This window comes from Malurus melanocephalus, unplaced genomic scaffold (genome assembly GCF_030028575.1).
Source record: "Malurus melanocephalus ecotype Western Australia unplaced genomic scaffold, MMel_1.1 scaffold_399, whole genome shotgun sequence".
Taxonomy (NCBI): domain Eukaryota; kingdom Metazoa; phylum Chordata; class Aves; order Passeriformes; family Maluridae; genus Malurus; species Malurus melanocephalus.
The window spans coordinates 637,659-654,025 of NW_026623631.1; the positions used below are offsets into that span (position 1 = coordinate 637,659).

At 49.6% G+C, this 16,367-nt stretch overlaps 1 protein-coding gene across 2 annotated transcripts in view; it reads right to left on the bottom strand.

Annotated features, from left to right (window-relative positions):
* The window catches only part of LARP1 (La ribonucleoprotein 1, translational regulator), a 41,196-nt gene that overhangs the window by 16,886 nt on the left and 7,943 nt on the right, over nucleotides 1-16,367 (bottom strand). For both annotated transcript variants that reach the window (XM_057379279.1, XM_057379278.1), the window contains exon 2: nucleotides 7,721-7,747. In XM_057379279.1, coding sequence (XP_057235262.1) covers nucleotides 7,721-7,747 — 27 coding nt within the window. The remainder of the gene's footprint in view (nucleotides 1-7,720; nucleotides 7,748-16,367) is intronic.

Consider the following 16,367-nt stretch of genomic DNA (forward strand, 5'->3'; position numbering starts at 1 on the left):
GAGTCCATCCCCAAATGGACCCCCTGAAATTCCAGGGAGAGAAGCCTTGAGTAATAGGCAACACTTCATGCCCCTTTTGTGGGTGCTGCACCCATTTCTGCATCAGGCAGAAGCTGTGGTGGGCAACACACTGTCACTGTAAAGGGGCTGAGAAGCATAGGCAGATGGGAGGGGACCTCAGCCTCCCCAGGGAGCCATTCTGCAGCAGCCCATGTGCAGAGAGGTGYAGAGGTCTCTCACCCAAAGAGATCACCCAGCAGATCCACCTACCTGCCTCCCAAGGAGCTGCCCCCAGCCCTGTGCCACAGCTAAAGCCAGACTGAGATGGGAAACACTTGTCMCTGCAGCTCCACACATGAGCGGAAAAGCCTGGGATTTATAGCACTGGCTGCTTGGMGTGCTCACATTTTGCTGAAGGSATCACAAGACACACAAAGCCAGCAWGGTTCAGGACAGGCTCAGCCCACAGACTGCACCTCGTCTAGGTTTGCAATGTTTTACAGTTCTACCTCCCACCAAATCACGGCTGCAGCAGGAGATGAGTGAGTGCATGGAGGGGGAAACAAAGCAGCACTGGATGGAGTTCTCAGACAGCTTTAAATGAGATGCTATCACAAGGGTATCTTCCGGCACAAAGGGATTGGTGTCTCCACAACAGGGGCTCCCACCTGCTCCTGGGGACTGTGGAGAACCACCTTGCTTGCAAAGGAAAGAGGGGTATCTGCAACATCTCGGTAATATCAGAAATTTCTTGTACATTCAAGAAAAGCTGGAGTGGTATGGGCAAGGTCAGGASCCAGCAGAAGACTGGATCCTTAAGGTGGATGGCTGAGCAGGATTCAGGCTTGTAAAGCATGTGGGAAGCCTGTTCAGCTGGAGTAGGGGATAAGCTGCAGGCAGGCACCATGGCTCAAAGCCTTCCAAGCAATTTTCCACAGCTCCTCAGCARAAGCTCCACCGTACAAACCCTACTGTAACAGCAAAGGAAGCACGGAACTGCCTACACCTCTCTGCAATGCAAGCTCTGCAACTGCTGCAAAGATCACTCGCTAAAAATAACTTCAAAAAGGGCATCTGACAACKCTGCAGMGAGCATGAGAACACYCCCACCTGGGTGTCCTAGGCAGCTYCAAGAGCTTGGGAGTTTGCCCTGGAAAAATGCAGGGAGGAAGGCCAGGRTACAGGCAGGTAGAGCCAGGACAGCGCCATCACGGGCTGAGTGCAGGAATCTGAGTTATAATCCCAGCTCTCCAAACCCTCACACCCGTCAGCTGATAGTCCTGAGAGCCCCCAGAACAGGAGGAACAGCTCAAGACATGTGCAGAGCCCATCTCTGCTAACAGCACAAACCCTGACAGTGCACAGGGGCTCCAGTCAGATAGACCCCAGCCCTCCTCAGGGAGCTGAGGAACAGCACTGCTCCTTTAAATGCACACAGCTGCTGCAAGCTCCACATACACACGTTATCTGCATTGTCTGACTTTTATTTCCAGAGCAAATGAGGGGTAGGAAGTGTCTGGACTTACCAAAAATGCATGATCATCTTCCCTGCAGCCTCTCAGTCCAAGACAGGAACGCTTCAACTYGTGAGCAAGCTACGCTCCAGGAGCGGGTTAGGAAACGCCGACAGGCATTTCTAACGTTAACACTGTCAGCGAGGGCAGCCTGGATTCTTCCTGGCACAGACAGCTACTATTAAAGGTAGCAAATGAACTCTCTCTTAAGGGCGAGTGACATCTTTCCACTGCCTTTTCAAGCAAACCTCTTCCCTGAAGAGGATTTCTAGGAAACTTCTGACACACAATCCATGCTCAYAGCACTGCACACGATCCTGAGATGCCAGGCACACAGAGAATGAGACGGCACGTGAACACCTCCACCAGTTTTCTACAAAAAAAAATGAATCCCAAACTAAGGGCTGTCTCCAGGGGAAGYCAGTGGTTCCCAGAAACCAAGAGGCATTGCACAGGGGACACARCCAAGGTCACCCAGCTGACCAGACTCCAAAAACTGTCAAAATGAAAAAGCCAGGCTGGCTCAGGCCCCCACAGCTGCTGAGGCACCCTKTTCWCTCTGAGCAGGGAAAAGGCACCCAYCACCCCTGCARGAGAGGCTGCTCCAGCACCAGKGCCTGACCCTSCATGTCTGGTGCAGACACRTCTCTGTCTGGCAGAGATGTCACCAGCAATTCCTCTGCYGGCATGGAAGACAGAAAAGCCTTCAAGGACACCTGCAAATACTCCATCAGGTTAAACAGTTCAGGGAGAGAGCTGGAAAAGCCGGCGGCGCTCCAGGGAAAATGCTCCAGGGAAAACGCCGCGTCAGTCTGGGCCCCTGGGAAAAGGCACGAGTTGATCCAGCTGCTGCTCAGGGCATGGACATGCAAGGACACCTCAGCACTGGGACAGGAGGGCACCTGAGGCAAGGCTGCAGGGGCCCAGGGTGTGCAAGTGAGCCAAATCATGGAGGAGATAGAGGGTCAGGCCCTCCTCCAAGGCAGCTCAGAGACCAGCTGATAGTTCATGACCTAAAAAATAAAATCAGTGGTGGGGGAGAGGGAGGTGGAACATGAACAGGAATTACAGGACAGCAAGGACAGACACAAGGCAAGACTCACAACTCCACGTAAAACAGAAAAAAGCCCAACCTAACCCACTCACCTTTAGGGATAACTGATTTGCAAATTAAAAGGGGGTGTCCACCCTCCAGGAAGGATCAGGAGCAGTCTCCTCCACTACTTCAGCTGCACAGTTCTGCCTGTTCTGCCCAGCTCTAATGAAAAGCTAGTTAACAGTTAATTATTACCCATTCAGACACAAGATCCCCTACTCTGACTGCCGGCAGGGAGGGATAAGACAGTCACGTGATGCAAAAATCCCGACCTTATGAAAGCACGGGCAACTATATTTAGTTGGAAAAACGATGACCTAGCGAGCCTGCTCCTCCCTGGCCCCCCCTCAGAGGGAGCCGACCTGCCACCTCCCAAGATCCTACCTCCATGGCACCAGGGAACATCCTCATCCAACAGGAGCTGTAATACTCAAAAGAGAGACATCTGGCAAAGGAGCAAGCCCTGTGTGCACGTCCAGGCTGTCCTGGAGCAAGGGGGACAGACCAGCACACAGCCCGGGCTGGGGGGACCCTCCCTCCCCATCCTCAGTGCTCTGCAGCAGGTCACCTTGTCAGCAGCAAAAGCTGATAAGCACCAAGAGCAACAAACAGGGGCCTAGCCCAAGGTCCTGGAYCTTATCTCAAAAGCGGGAGGCACAYRGGAACCTGACCAGTGTGACCAGCACAGCAGAGCCATTCAGCAGTAACGCTCCAGCTGCTGGCTTCTCCACACCCAGGGATGTTGATGCCCAGAGGTGACAGCAGTTTGCCTCCCTGATCAGTCTACCCCTCTCTCCTCAGGGTGGTTGGGTGACCTAGACAGACATGAGCATGCTGAAAACAGAGCGGGAGCCAAGGCAGCACCACCCCAGAAAAAAGGCGTGACTACAAAATCCAAAAGCATCACCTGCTCCCTCAGCGGTGAAAGAGCTTCAAAGCAGAAGAGAAACAAAAAGCCTTTGGACCAGACATCATTAATCTCTTGTCATCAACAGAAGGGTGCTCTCTGCCTGCATCCTGCTGTGGTTGACGAGACAGCACGACCAGCAGCACCCGTGGCACGAGCAAGAGGAGGTCACTGCATCGCCACCCAACCCATGACATGATCCCTTTAATGGCCGTCAGCCTCTTCTGCAGCTGCATCTGGGGACTTGGAAGCTGACAAAACTCTTCCTGGGAAGCATCTGGTACGTCTCACTGTAAATATTTAACAACGAAGAGACAGGAATCGAGAGCCAAGCGCCTGCAGAGAGACCCTCCAGCTCCAGGCGTTCACACTGTCTAGGAGACTGTGCAGCTCTCACTGCGCCAGTGGAGGGGGAGAAGGGTTGTACAAGGCAAAAGTGCAAACTCTGCMCAAAATATGCCTCTGAAAACCTGTCACCTCAAAGGAGAATGCGTTTCCAGAAAGGAGACTGTGATGTAATTTAAATAACATCATTCCAAGTTCCTCCCACTATGATTCCTGCACCTGACCGGCAACTTCTGCARAGGAATCCCTGCAGGACCAGTGTCCCCTGAGCAGTGGCCACTTGCTAAGTGACCACTTAACCTCACTTTCAGCCTGCACAGCTGCAAACCTGCCTGCCTGACTGCACAGAACAAGAAGAGAACGAACAGCAGCTCAAATTGTGAGGCCAAGGAAGACAAAGGCAGCACCGTGCAGAAATCCAGCCCCATCTCTTGRGGCAGGGGAAAGCAACAGTGGTGGTAGGAGAACGTGCAGCAAACTCTCCCAGGAATTTAGGGAGGTCAGACCTAGGTCACCCACTAAGAAGGGTGTCTCCATAACTGAGCTGAAAAAATATTACAGTCCCATAACCACCTGAATTCAAGACAGCACCTGTTGGTGAATCCAGAGCATTAAAACTGTAAAAAAGCACCGTAACAACGCACTCAAATATCCCTGAGATCTTTGAGAGCAGGCAGAAAGGTTTCTTTTTGTRCTACTTCAGGATTAGTGCACCTCAGCTGAGCTGATTTCAGAGCATGCTCTCCAAGCACAACATACACCATCCTCACTTACACTCCCTCCTCACCTCCCCATCAGAATGTCACTCAGATGCAGTGACATTCCAGGTTTTTCTAAGTAACTCTGACATAGYAACTTCTTCCTCCTTTGCAATCATATGAATCCTGCTGCATAAATCACTCTAATGCAACCAATTCCAGTGCTATAGGTGGCTGCTTCCCATGTCAGTACAGAGCATAAAACAGTACAAMACCCTAATCAAACTAAGTCCTCCCAAAGGAATCAGGAATATCCAATTACAAAAGAATAAAACATAGCACTTTGCTAATTTAAAGATCCATCTCCCCTCCTTTTCTTTCTAAAGGATTAAAAGCCACTTCCTTACAGCGGCATCATCCTCATCTCTTTATGGAAAACTTCACAGCACTTAATTCAAAGGGGCATTTATAAACTCAAGAMAGACATCTCAGACACTGCTGACAATTGTACAAAATGATCAGGTCAGGGTGCAGCAGATGAAAAAAAGCCATCAGGAGTGGTGAAACACAGAGCATCACTTGCTGCTCTGTTGAACACCAGCGCATCCACAACTGTACCCTGCAGTCAGCTCTGGTCTCTCGAATTCAACAAGACCACAGTGCTGTTACAGCTGCTCAAAGAAAAGCAATTAAACCACCCAGAGGCAGCTCCTCTAGAGGTGAGACTAGAAAGGCTGGGATACTCCACCACGGAGAGGAGGAGGGCTGGCTGCAGCATGTAGGAGGCCAGGAGGGCACAGGCACAGCATATTAAGCTAGCAGGAGATCCACTTGAAGTGGAAAAAGGATTCCCTTCCAGAGCAGGCAGCAAATTTCCCAGAGTAGCAGGTCCTGGGAGCTGTAGAGAACTGGCTGCCTGGCAGAGGAATTTGTTGTTCACAGGGAAGTCATCCACAGACATCCAGCTGCAAATGTGCCCTCCAATCCTCCTCAACAGCACAAGTGGGAGCATGAAAGAGTGTCCCTCTGCCCACCAAGGCCAGCCCTGCATCTCTCTCTTGAAGATTCAGCTTTCCATCTGAACTCTAGATCACATGGTGTGAAGTGGCTTCTTCTGAAAAGCACCTTAGAGCTGCTGAATGCTGGTTGGGAGATGAGGGAGAGGAGAGGACTGAGGAGCTGCCGTGCCAAACAGAAGGAAAGTGAGGCCTCTCTCCAACAAGTGCTTTATTTGCAAACACTATTAGGTAACTGGGAYGCAAACACTGCTGCCCTTCCACCCCCATAGCGCTGGCACGTGACACAGGGATGATCCAGGCTGAGGATCCAGGCTGAGGGCAGGACGCTGCCGGCAGATCTACGCTAGCAAGTGGGAACACGCTCTGGGACACACTACAGCTCCTGTGCCTACAAAATGGCTGGGTTTTGGCTCAGGCGCCCCACCTGTGCAATTCCCAACCCTGCTACTGCAATTCAGCATCTTCCATTACTCTGCTAACCATTTCCTTGGGAGAAGAACAAGAGACTTCTCGCTTAGAAGGGAAATCAGCCATACAGACCTACCTGACCTTAAAAAAACAGACCCCTGACTTAGGTTTGGTGACCTSAGCAAACTCACTAATTCAACAACGTTAGCAATGAAAAGGAGGTGAGGGAGCCAAACCCAAGAGCCTCAGGAGCACACAACAGTTCTGATGGCAGGAGCAGTGCTACTCTGCCTTCACACTTCACTGTGTTTTCAGATAGYAGGGCTTCCAGATAAGCTCAGCACATGGGAAGAAAAAGCATGGCACCAACTTTRAGGCTTCTCTGGAGAAGGCATGAGAAAACTGCACAGGACACTGCAGCTGCAGTCTAACATTAAGAGGAATCCTGTTTAAGCTTTAACTTATCTCCTAAAAAACATACAGAATTGTAAAAAAGCCCCARGCTCTGTAGGTAATGTTTTCTGCAGCACTACTGACACGTAACAAACACTTTCTGAAGTGCTATCATCTGCTGCAGACACACATTTGTGCCCCACCCTGGAGGCAGCTGCGGAAGGTCCCCAACCAGCTGGAGAACAGAGGATGGAGCTGTGCCAAACAAAGGACATCTTTGAGTTTGCAGCACAGGCAGACAAAACCCAACAGCCAATGTAGACAGATCTTCAGCAGGCTGCAGAAAAGCTTCCTATGAACTCAACAGATGGGAGTACATCTTTGCTCCTTCAAAACCTTACTATGTCACTCTCAGATGTTGAGAAAGCAAGAAAATCATGAAAGGTTTACAAATGTGGAATCAAAGCCTTAATCCTGTGCATCTCACTGTACACCACAGCCTTGTTAGCTGGCTAGAGCACTGCTAACAGATCCACAACTCCATCCCTCTGTTCAGTTCAGGAAGTTAAATTATACAGCCTCCAATATTACACCAGACCACCCGAAACCAGTGAGTTATTTTTACTGAAATCAGCTTGAAGACAACAGAGCTGATTTCCATACTTCCAAATCCTGATCACACAATGCCTCCACCATCAACCCTCACWCCACTGGGGTCAGGAAGCTTTTACTGGTTTTGCCTGATGRCAATACAGAGAGTAGCTTGGTTGTSCTYAACAGCAATACTCRACAGCAACACACAGACTACAAGCCACTGGGAAGGCCTGTGTCTTCCCAAGGTATTGCAAATTCAAATATATATCCTCAGGTYCACAGACACATCCATGTGTACACAGGTAACATAAACAACAACAATCTCAGTTACATTTGCATCTTGACACACCAGTGTATTCAATTATGTGTGATGACCAAGTTCCCAAACTCTTTCACCCCGGACATCCAAATTTGCTATGCTACAATGTATGGGAGGAAAGAACCTTCCAGAAGCTTAGTCATCACCACATGAAACCATAAAAGATGTCACTGTTGTACAGGAATGGCCAAATATTAGAGGTTTGGACTCCCTTTAGGAAGTTTATTTTCTTTTGGTTTTTTTTTTTTTTTTTTGGGGGGGGGTTGTTTGGTTTTGTTGGTTTGGGTTTTTTTTGTTACATTAATGTTCATTGCATATTCATGTATGAGTCTTCTAAATCTGGTTAACACTGACTGCAAAAAAAAGAAGTGCAGGGAAGGCAAGGGAGAAAGAGATTGGAAGAGCTCCATTTTTGTTTAATACATACCAGACTGGCCATCAGTTGGGAATATATCTGTAAAAGAAAAAAAAAAAAAAAAAGATCAGTATTGGTTGCAGCTGGAGTGCGAATCATATTTAAAAGGTCTCCTCTCTCGATTTGTTTGCTTTAGCTAAACAGAGGAAGTATTTTCTTAGTATCTCAAGTTAAACATCAATCCGGCTTGGAACCCACCTCAATTCAACCACTTGTTGTGAGAAAGATTTTAAAGGAGTCTGTGTTTACCCAAATGGGTTGCTCTCATAAATAACCTTCTGTATTGGCTTCTAACAGACAGTAGTGAGCAATAAAGAAGATTGTTGAGATGGACAAAGATCCACACAATGAGCTACTTGGTGGCACTCCACACTTCTCTGAGCAGCAATATCAGATGGAAAGCTGCAGAGAACATCTAACAGGGAGCACAGGTGGAAGCCAMGGCAAAAGCCAAGTGAGCATTCTCCTCACGGTCTAGTTTTTGCAGCCATGAGGGACATCAGCGGCCGTGCCTGGCTCTAAYACAGCACCTACACCAGAGAAGGGCAGCCAGACACACAGAGCCATCTCCAAATGAACACCCAGGGCCTTGGCACATCACCCATCATGCCAGGAGAACCCCTTCCCCTCCCCAGATCAGGAGTCTGCCAGCAGGCACAGCCCACAGCACAGCACAGATGGAGTCTAGGGGGGGTTCAGACCCCAAAACAGACTATTCAGCCTCCCCAGACCCCCAAACACTTTCCAATTAGAGGTAGTGGCCCATCTCTTGAAGGACCTTATGTATTGCTGGGAAGATGTTTAYTTAAATAGCTGGGAAGGACCAGACTTTTCATTTGAGGAGCACACAGGACAGRGTGTGTGGAAAACCCCTGTTGATAAAGGCTCCCCCAGAAGCTATGAAAACAGTACTTTTGAGAGAGCAATACATTATGTTTTCTTCAAGGACCCTGGAAGAGGAGGGGGAAGGAAGGCTGCCAGCAAAGCAAGGTCCTCCTGGGACAGGGGCAGGACCCTGGCTCCAGCTTATCAGTTACCCAAAACACACATTCAGCTGGAAAGTCACAAGAGTTGCAGCAAGGACTACCCCTCTGCAGGGCAATGCTCTCTGGCCTGCAGACCCAGCAAAAACACCCCTCTGCCAAAATAACTCCTATTTCTCTTCCCTTGACCTGCACCATATCTAAAGCCTCCTCAGGCAGGGATGCTTTCACATCATGTATGAGCAGGAAGACACACATGGAGCAGAAACCCCCTGAAAGTTAAATCAATTTCCTCCACCATTATTAATACACAGTTACGGTCTGTGCCCATTATATCATGGACAACCCAGCACATCCATAACAGACTCCAAGCACCAGTCTGGATCCTCTGCAAGCTCCATGTTCTACTACAATCCTCCACCAGCCCATGTTACTTTAGACGTCTTATATTTCTGGAATGGTCACTGAAGAGTTCAGGCTGCTATAACAGTGAGCTGAAACACCCCGTACTTCAGAGAATCATAAAATGAGTAAGGTTGGAAAAGACCTTTAAGATCTCCAAAAAGCTACAGTTTATTTCCCTACTTGGGCTTCTCAGCAAAGGAACAAGGTGCCAGCACTGGTATCCCACCTGTTTGGATCAGCTAGTTGCACCAGAYGTTACCAAAAAGCAAAATAAAGTAACAACACCACAATGGTTRATAAAATAAATTCCTTTGTGCCAGACAGGAACTTAGCAAAGCCACACTTCAGCAAACGTTCCCCTTGCTGTACCCTGAGGGGTGCAGATCTCCAGTCTGCATTCCTGCCAGGCTGTCCCACCAATTCTTCATCAAACACATGCCACAGCAGAGCCAGCCAYTGACAATAGATTCAGGGTCTAGACACCACAACTGCCACCAAATCAGGCAGCAGCTGCAGGTGTCCCCTCAGCCACATCTATCAGACATGTCACCACCACAACTCCAAACTCCCATTCCCTCCAGTCTCCTCTCAGCTCACTGCTGTACTCCCCATGCCCTGTCCTGCTCTAGATATGCAGCAAGGTTCTCCTGGMTCTTCCTGAGCTCAGCCACAACTCYYGAGCAGCTTTGCCACTGCATTTACTAGGAAAGCAGCAACTCTGCTCAGTGGCTGAGGTCAGTAGAAAGCAAGGACCACGTGTGATGGCCAAGGGCAGACACAGCTCACATCACCTCGAGGTTTGCCAGGGCAACTCCTGCCAAGGAAGGACGCTTTCATCCAGTGCTCAGCCCCCTTGTCTGGGAGAGGCTGAGCTCTCCAACTCATCACACTTACGATTAAYGCAGATTTGATACCAGGCTCTCCAGAGCAGACACTGAGAACATTGGGCTTGCAGGCAACTTTCCCCAGAGCTGAGAACAAGCACAGAGCAATCAGTCTGCAGGACTTGCTCTGAAAAATGGGGCTGCTGGGAGGACACATCTGAGGTAGGGCTCGTCAGGGACCAGCAGGCACAACTACCCTTTGGGACCCTTTTTATCCCTGCAAGCACARGTGACTTAAATTAAAAATTAGCCAGCCAATTAAGGGCAGCACCTCAGGTGCCCAGAGAAGACTAAATCAGGCAGCRCTTTGTTTTCCCAAGAAAGCCATAGTAAGGAAGAAAGCAGAAATGCATGTGGCCAGCAGGTAAACCCCCTGGGCTGCTTTCCAAGGAACCCATCTCGTACACTGCAGGGCTGAGGCTGCCTGTCCAAGGCCAGCTCCCTTTCCAGCTCTCCCAAGGTTAAAAATCAAATGTGAAGGACCCAGGCAGAGAAACGGGGCTGGGATTTTGCTCAAAGTCCCAACAGAGAAAGGTGAAGCCAGCAAACCAGCCCCACCAATTGCTCCSACCATACACATCTGCTACCACCCTGACACCAGGTATCCAACACTGGCCGGATGCTGCAGAATAACTCCTCACAGCAGCTCTCCAGCATCCCATCAGCAGCAGGCAATCCCTACACGGRACCCAGGCAGCTCTGCCCCTGCTTGCATCACACCCTCCCAGCTAGAAGGAGCAAAAAATAACAGTATCACAACGCAAATGAGCAGACCCATGAAATTTGGACCCTATGGTCTCACATTTCCTTCCCCTTCTTACACGCAGACACTTCTGTTTCTCAGCATGTGCCCAAAATCAGAAAGCAGCCCTGCACAGTATCCATACAGCCTACAACATCTCAGCAGAAAACACATTCCATCAATCTTCCTGTTATCAGCAAAGGGGGGTGGAGGAAGGAGTGAGGAGCAAGAGGTCAAGGCTGTGCACGGCAGCTGGCAGGATGCTGGGACAGGCATGGAGCATCCCTTTTAGGACAGTCATGTGAGGGTGCAGATGTGGTACAGGCGTGCTTGCTCTGAGCACCAATACCCAGAGTTGTTTCACAAAGAGCCCAGGAGATATAAYAAAATTGAGGGCAGTTGTCCTTATTTTAGGTGGTGCTGGGGGTGGATCTCAATTTCAATTTTTGCCTAATAGTATTTTTACACAAAGGAGGAGACCGTACGCTAAAATGGGGCATTAAAAGAGAAAAGCTGATGCATCCACACACATACCCCCTCCCCAGGGGCTACCTGGCTACTGCTGCTATTCAGGTATCTGGGACAGGTCCAGAAAAGTTACCCCATTTATGAGCCCTCATCTCCCCTCCATTGTTCTCTGTGGGAACACGTTGCCAAGCATGCTGCCAAGCACCGGCCATGCTCACTCAGCGCTCAATCCCAACACCCGCACAGGAAGCCTGTCTTCTCCCAGCTCAGGAGTTACAGCTGGGAAGGGACCCCCAGCACTCGCTGCCTGTCCCCAGCCCCCCTTTTCCAGCAGGGACACTGCTTCCTCCTGGCAGGGCCCGGGAGGCAGCGGCTGGAGAGCAGCTCATTGTCCCTGACGCAAGAGRAACGCTGACTCGTTATTACAGCAACCTGCAGCCATAACTGCCGAGGGGCCGCGCGGCCGCGGGCCCAGTGCCAGCAGGAACCAGCTCCCTGCTGGCCCCCCACCTCCCGTTACCCTTCTGCTCTCCCAACAGGAGCAATAACGATCTCACAGAGCTTTATGTCACCCAGTCACCAAAGTGCACAGAGTGGGGCCACCACACCAGTGTGCCGGATGAGGGCTGCGTCTCTGCACACACATGTACTGGCACAAAGATGACAACCAGCTCCTTGACCTCTCCTGGTGGGACATGGGGCTGGTCCACACTGCCACTGCTACAGGATGGGAGACACCAGCTGATTTGTTCTGGCTTTCGACCCGTGAAGTTGTAACCAAATCACCCTCCATCTTTTACAGACAAAAGACTTGGACGTCAGCAAAAAAAATGACCTCTCCAAGGTCACACGGGGACTCRGCAGCAGGGACGTGACCAGAAGTCGATCACAACGGCTCGAGAGCTGCAGGGCTGCACTTGCTGCCCAGGAGAGGGACTGGGGAGGGAAAAGCTGGCAGAAGGCAGGATCGATTGGTATCTGTCCTCCTAACCTGACCTGCTGCCCAGCAGGGACGATCCAGGCAGGGAAAGGGTCCAAATTACATAGTCCAGCATGTACTGCAAAGAGACCAGAGCTGCTTGAGCCTCTTCTCCGGCCCCATGCAACATTCCAGYTCAAATCTGTCACCTGGCTCCCCCTCGGAGGCCAAGGCAGTGCCTGCACAGGTTCCCAAGACAGTTACAGGCTCTTCAAAGCAACGCTCAGCGGAGAAGGGGGTGAAGTCTGCCAGGGAAAAGTAGCAAAGCAAGAAACCCCAAACCCACAGATTAGCATGGCCAATTATATCCCTCCTGAGATCTTGTTTCCTTCCTGTTCCCCTCCTTTGTTACCGGCTGAGCAGGCTCAGGGAGGCTCCAGCTCTCAGTCACCCAGATCTTCCCAACCCTCTCCAGCTGCCAGGTCCACRCAAACACCTCCCATGCCTCTCAGCTTACTGTGTATCTTTACCCCCTCAAAGAACAGCTGAAGCATGAGACAGATGGATCAATCCTAACATGATGCTGGCTAGGTCCCAAGACACCACTAAGGTCTGTGCAAGAGGAAGAAAAAAAGCTATGGAAGAGTTTATGCCAAATCTGAGTTTATCCCTTTGCAAGGGTATCCCGACCACCAGTCCCTGGTAAGGGGTCTTCTGTTCTCTGTCCAGGGGAGAGGTTAGATTCCTTCTCAGACACCCCCATCACCTACACTGGCTCAAGAGCTGCAGCCAGTGTGAGCTCTAACATCAATTTGCCACAAACCACATGGAAACAAATGCCTGAAATAGGTTTTCARTGTATAAACAGCTGTGGGTTTGGTGAAGCTCAGCTGTGGTGCCCCTGSTACCTTCATGTACTTGAAAAGGAATGAAGAAATCATCTACTCCAAAATCAGAGCATTATCTGAGGTAACTCCCTTACTAACTTCACACCACACACTAAATGAGTACCCTAACACTGATGTTCAGTCTCCTCCAGACCAAAGGGGATCAGACCCAGCAGGGCTGAACACACAGTCACCAGCAGGACAAGCACTGTGCCCGGCAAAAATACCTCTCAGAGTTCCAGATGGAAGAGGGTCCAGGTCTTTTTTCCAAGCACCAGGGATTCCAATGGGGTTCTCAGGAACCTGACCAGAAGATTGAGAGCTCTCCAAACAGACGGTYGTGCAAATCCAACACTCACATATGCACGGGCACGCAGGGAATAACTGGAAGGTCACGGCTGTTGTTTCTCCCATCCACTTATCAGTGCTTGCACTGGAAAGAACAAACACTGGGTGTTCTCTYCCATTAACCCCTTCCCCTCATCTCCAAAATGGACAAGCAGCCAAGTGCTGCTGCTCCAGAGCACGARTCCCAACATTCCTGATCACAAACCCAACAAAGGACTTCAGAGGAAGTCCAAGGCAACTTAAAGGTGCTCAGCTACTCTTCCATGGAGCAGTTTGTGACCCAGCTCTCTGTCTCACATCCTCTAACCACCAGTAAGCCTGGAGTGACACCACTGGAGACCTTAGGCATTCCAGGAGAACAACCGTATGTGAGTCTGGGCCCAATGATCACAGTCATGCTCCCCAAATTGTTCTTTAAGCCACTGGATATTCAACAGGCAATAAAATTTCTGGAACAATCAAGGAAATGTACATATCTCAAAGACTCTTGTTGAAATACATGAGAAATTTTGGTGCAGCCAAACATTGTGGAAACTGATACACGACTGTGTTTCCCTCTGACAGGCTTGTCACCCTACAACACACCTTTCTGCTTGCACATCAAGGGCAGACCCACACTCCAGACAAGCTTTGCCCAAGGATAGCTCAGTAAGCAGCAGGCAGGACAGACTCATCTCCCTGCAAAGGAGAATCCATTAATGTACCCARAAATMCAGTCTCTCYGTRAAAGAGGACCCCACCCCACCTCCTYAAATGCACYRGTATCAAGGTTAYGCCCCATAACATCAGACAAGGATGCCATAAATCCCTGTGAAACCYCAGAAACTGAAAATTGCAAGGCTCTCTCCACCTCTGGGCTTCAGGAAGAGGGACAGGTAGGGGGCTGTAGGATATACAAGGCAGCACAGCGAAGACAACATAATTAAATCTCTTAACTGAATTACAAATCATCAGACTCACAGTCTGAGGCGTTCCCTCCCTCTGGTCCAGGCTATCTGCTTGGTTTTAATCAAACACTCATACTTTCCAATCACCCTCCAAACTCCATCCTTGCTTGGTTCCACTCTCTGCTGACAATTAGATCAACTCAGATTTCACCTCCAACTGAAGCTAAGAGGGTTATCTCACTGTAATCTGCCACGTCTCCTCCAAATCATCTTCACAATTGTTTTTACAGGTTTTATTTTAAAATTTAAAACCATGGCTCATTTATAGCAAATTCCTCCCTGCAGAGAAGACAAATGTCACATTCATCATTCTACAGTTAAAAAAACCCAAAACAAAAAAAAGCCAGTAACAGTAAGCTTGGAGAGTTCACCTGAAATTGGGAAGCCAAAAGGTAACAGCCCCCTTTTTGATCACCTCAGTGCAAGATCCYCTGAAGTGTCAGAGGATTTCTGAACACTCCGAAGATGCATGAGATCAYAGTTGGTATTCCCCAGAGCTCTCAAGGTTGAGCTGGGAGTTGGGAAGTGAAATTCAATATGATTACAGACAGTGAAGTCTCATGCTTTGTCATCTGAGCACATGGTGGAGACACCTCCGTGATTCGCTCTTCTGTCTTGCTGGGTGGAACCTCGTGCACAAATATCCCAACACTTCTGTTTCAGTCACAGGAAAAATCTCCCAACWGCGTTTCTGTGATGTGTTTCTCCACATTTCAATATCTGCTGCTACAGACACATCATCTCTCACCATCACACATACTGGTGYCACTCCTTACACTTAATTCTTCATTCCGTTCTTCCCTCTACTTTCCCCATTGCACAGCCTTGCAGCTGACCTGCCAACATGAGCCCACCTGGAGGTAACAAAGCTACAGTGAAGTGCTTCAGTCACTCCTTTAGCTATCTCTTTTGTGCGAGATGAGGCCAAGAGCATCACTATTTGTTACTGTGGTCAAGTCTTTATTTTCAGTAGGCTCATTCCATGAGGCCAGGAGAGCTGACACAGACTTTCTGACTACTTGGAAGTATAACCTTTCCAGTTACAGCAAACGTATAAAAATCATTGCAGTGAGAATCCTAMGAGTCTTGCAGAAACAAACTCAGTGCTTCTTTTGCAATATTTAATATAAAAAAAAATGTGACCTTGGAGAATCTGAAGAAATTAATTTCCTGTAGTTTAAGTGAACACTGGCTTATCAAACATTTGAGTGTTGCTTATTAACTGAGTCCTCACTATTTTATTCTGTCACTAGCTTCATCATCTGCAAGTGTGCAAACTAGATAGCTTGGTAGCTAAGACTTGGTAAAATAATCACTCATTTACATCACTGACCCGAAGCTTCCAAAAGCACAGTGATAAAGAAAATAAAAAGGTTATGTGATTTAGCATGAAGGCAGAATATATATCACAAATAATCTGCTTAAAGACGATGCTCAGTATTTAACCACACACCCACCTCTGGCAATACCTCAGACTTACCAGGCAGGTAAAACACCAATCTCCCCACACACTTTTTCTCCTACTTTCCCATCAACAAAAGTCTACCCTTTCCTCATTTTTGTGGCTTTTCCAATTTCATACTCRTTTCCCCACATATTTAGCCAGGAAAAAAACTCACCTCTTCTCTCAGTTTTTTCACACTTCTTCAAATCTACCATATCCTAGCCCTGAAAAGCCCCTATCCCCTCCACGAATTCATGTGGCAGGAGAGTCAAAGAAGCCAAACGACTGCCGGGGAAGGAGAAGCGCTGAGAGCCCCCTRTGCCCACCCCCGGCCGCGGCTCCCYCGGGCGCAGCCGTGCCCTGCAGACTGCAGAGTCACTCTGCAGGAGCGCCGCACACGCCGCCACTCGGCTGGAAAGACGGGCTCAGCAGTGTACGGGACCGGCTCCGCTCCCCCCGGTGTTCGGCAGTGTACGGGACCGGCTCCACTCCCCCGGTGCTCAGCAGTGTACGGGACCGGCTCCGCACCCCCCGGTGCTCAGCAGTGTACGGGACCGGCTCCACTCCCCCGGTGCTCAGCAGTGTACGGGACCGGCTCCGCTCCCCCGGTGCTCAGCAGTGTACGGGACCGG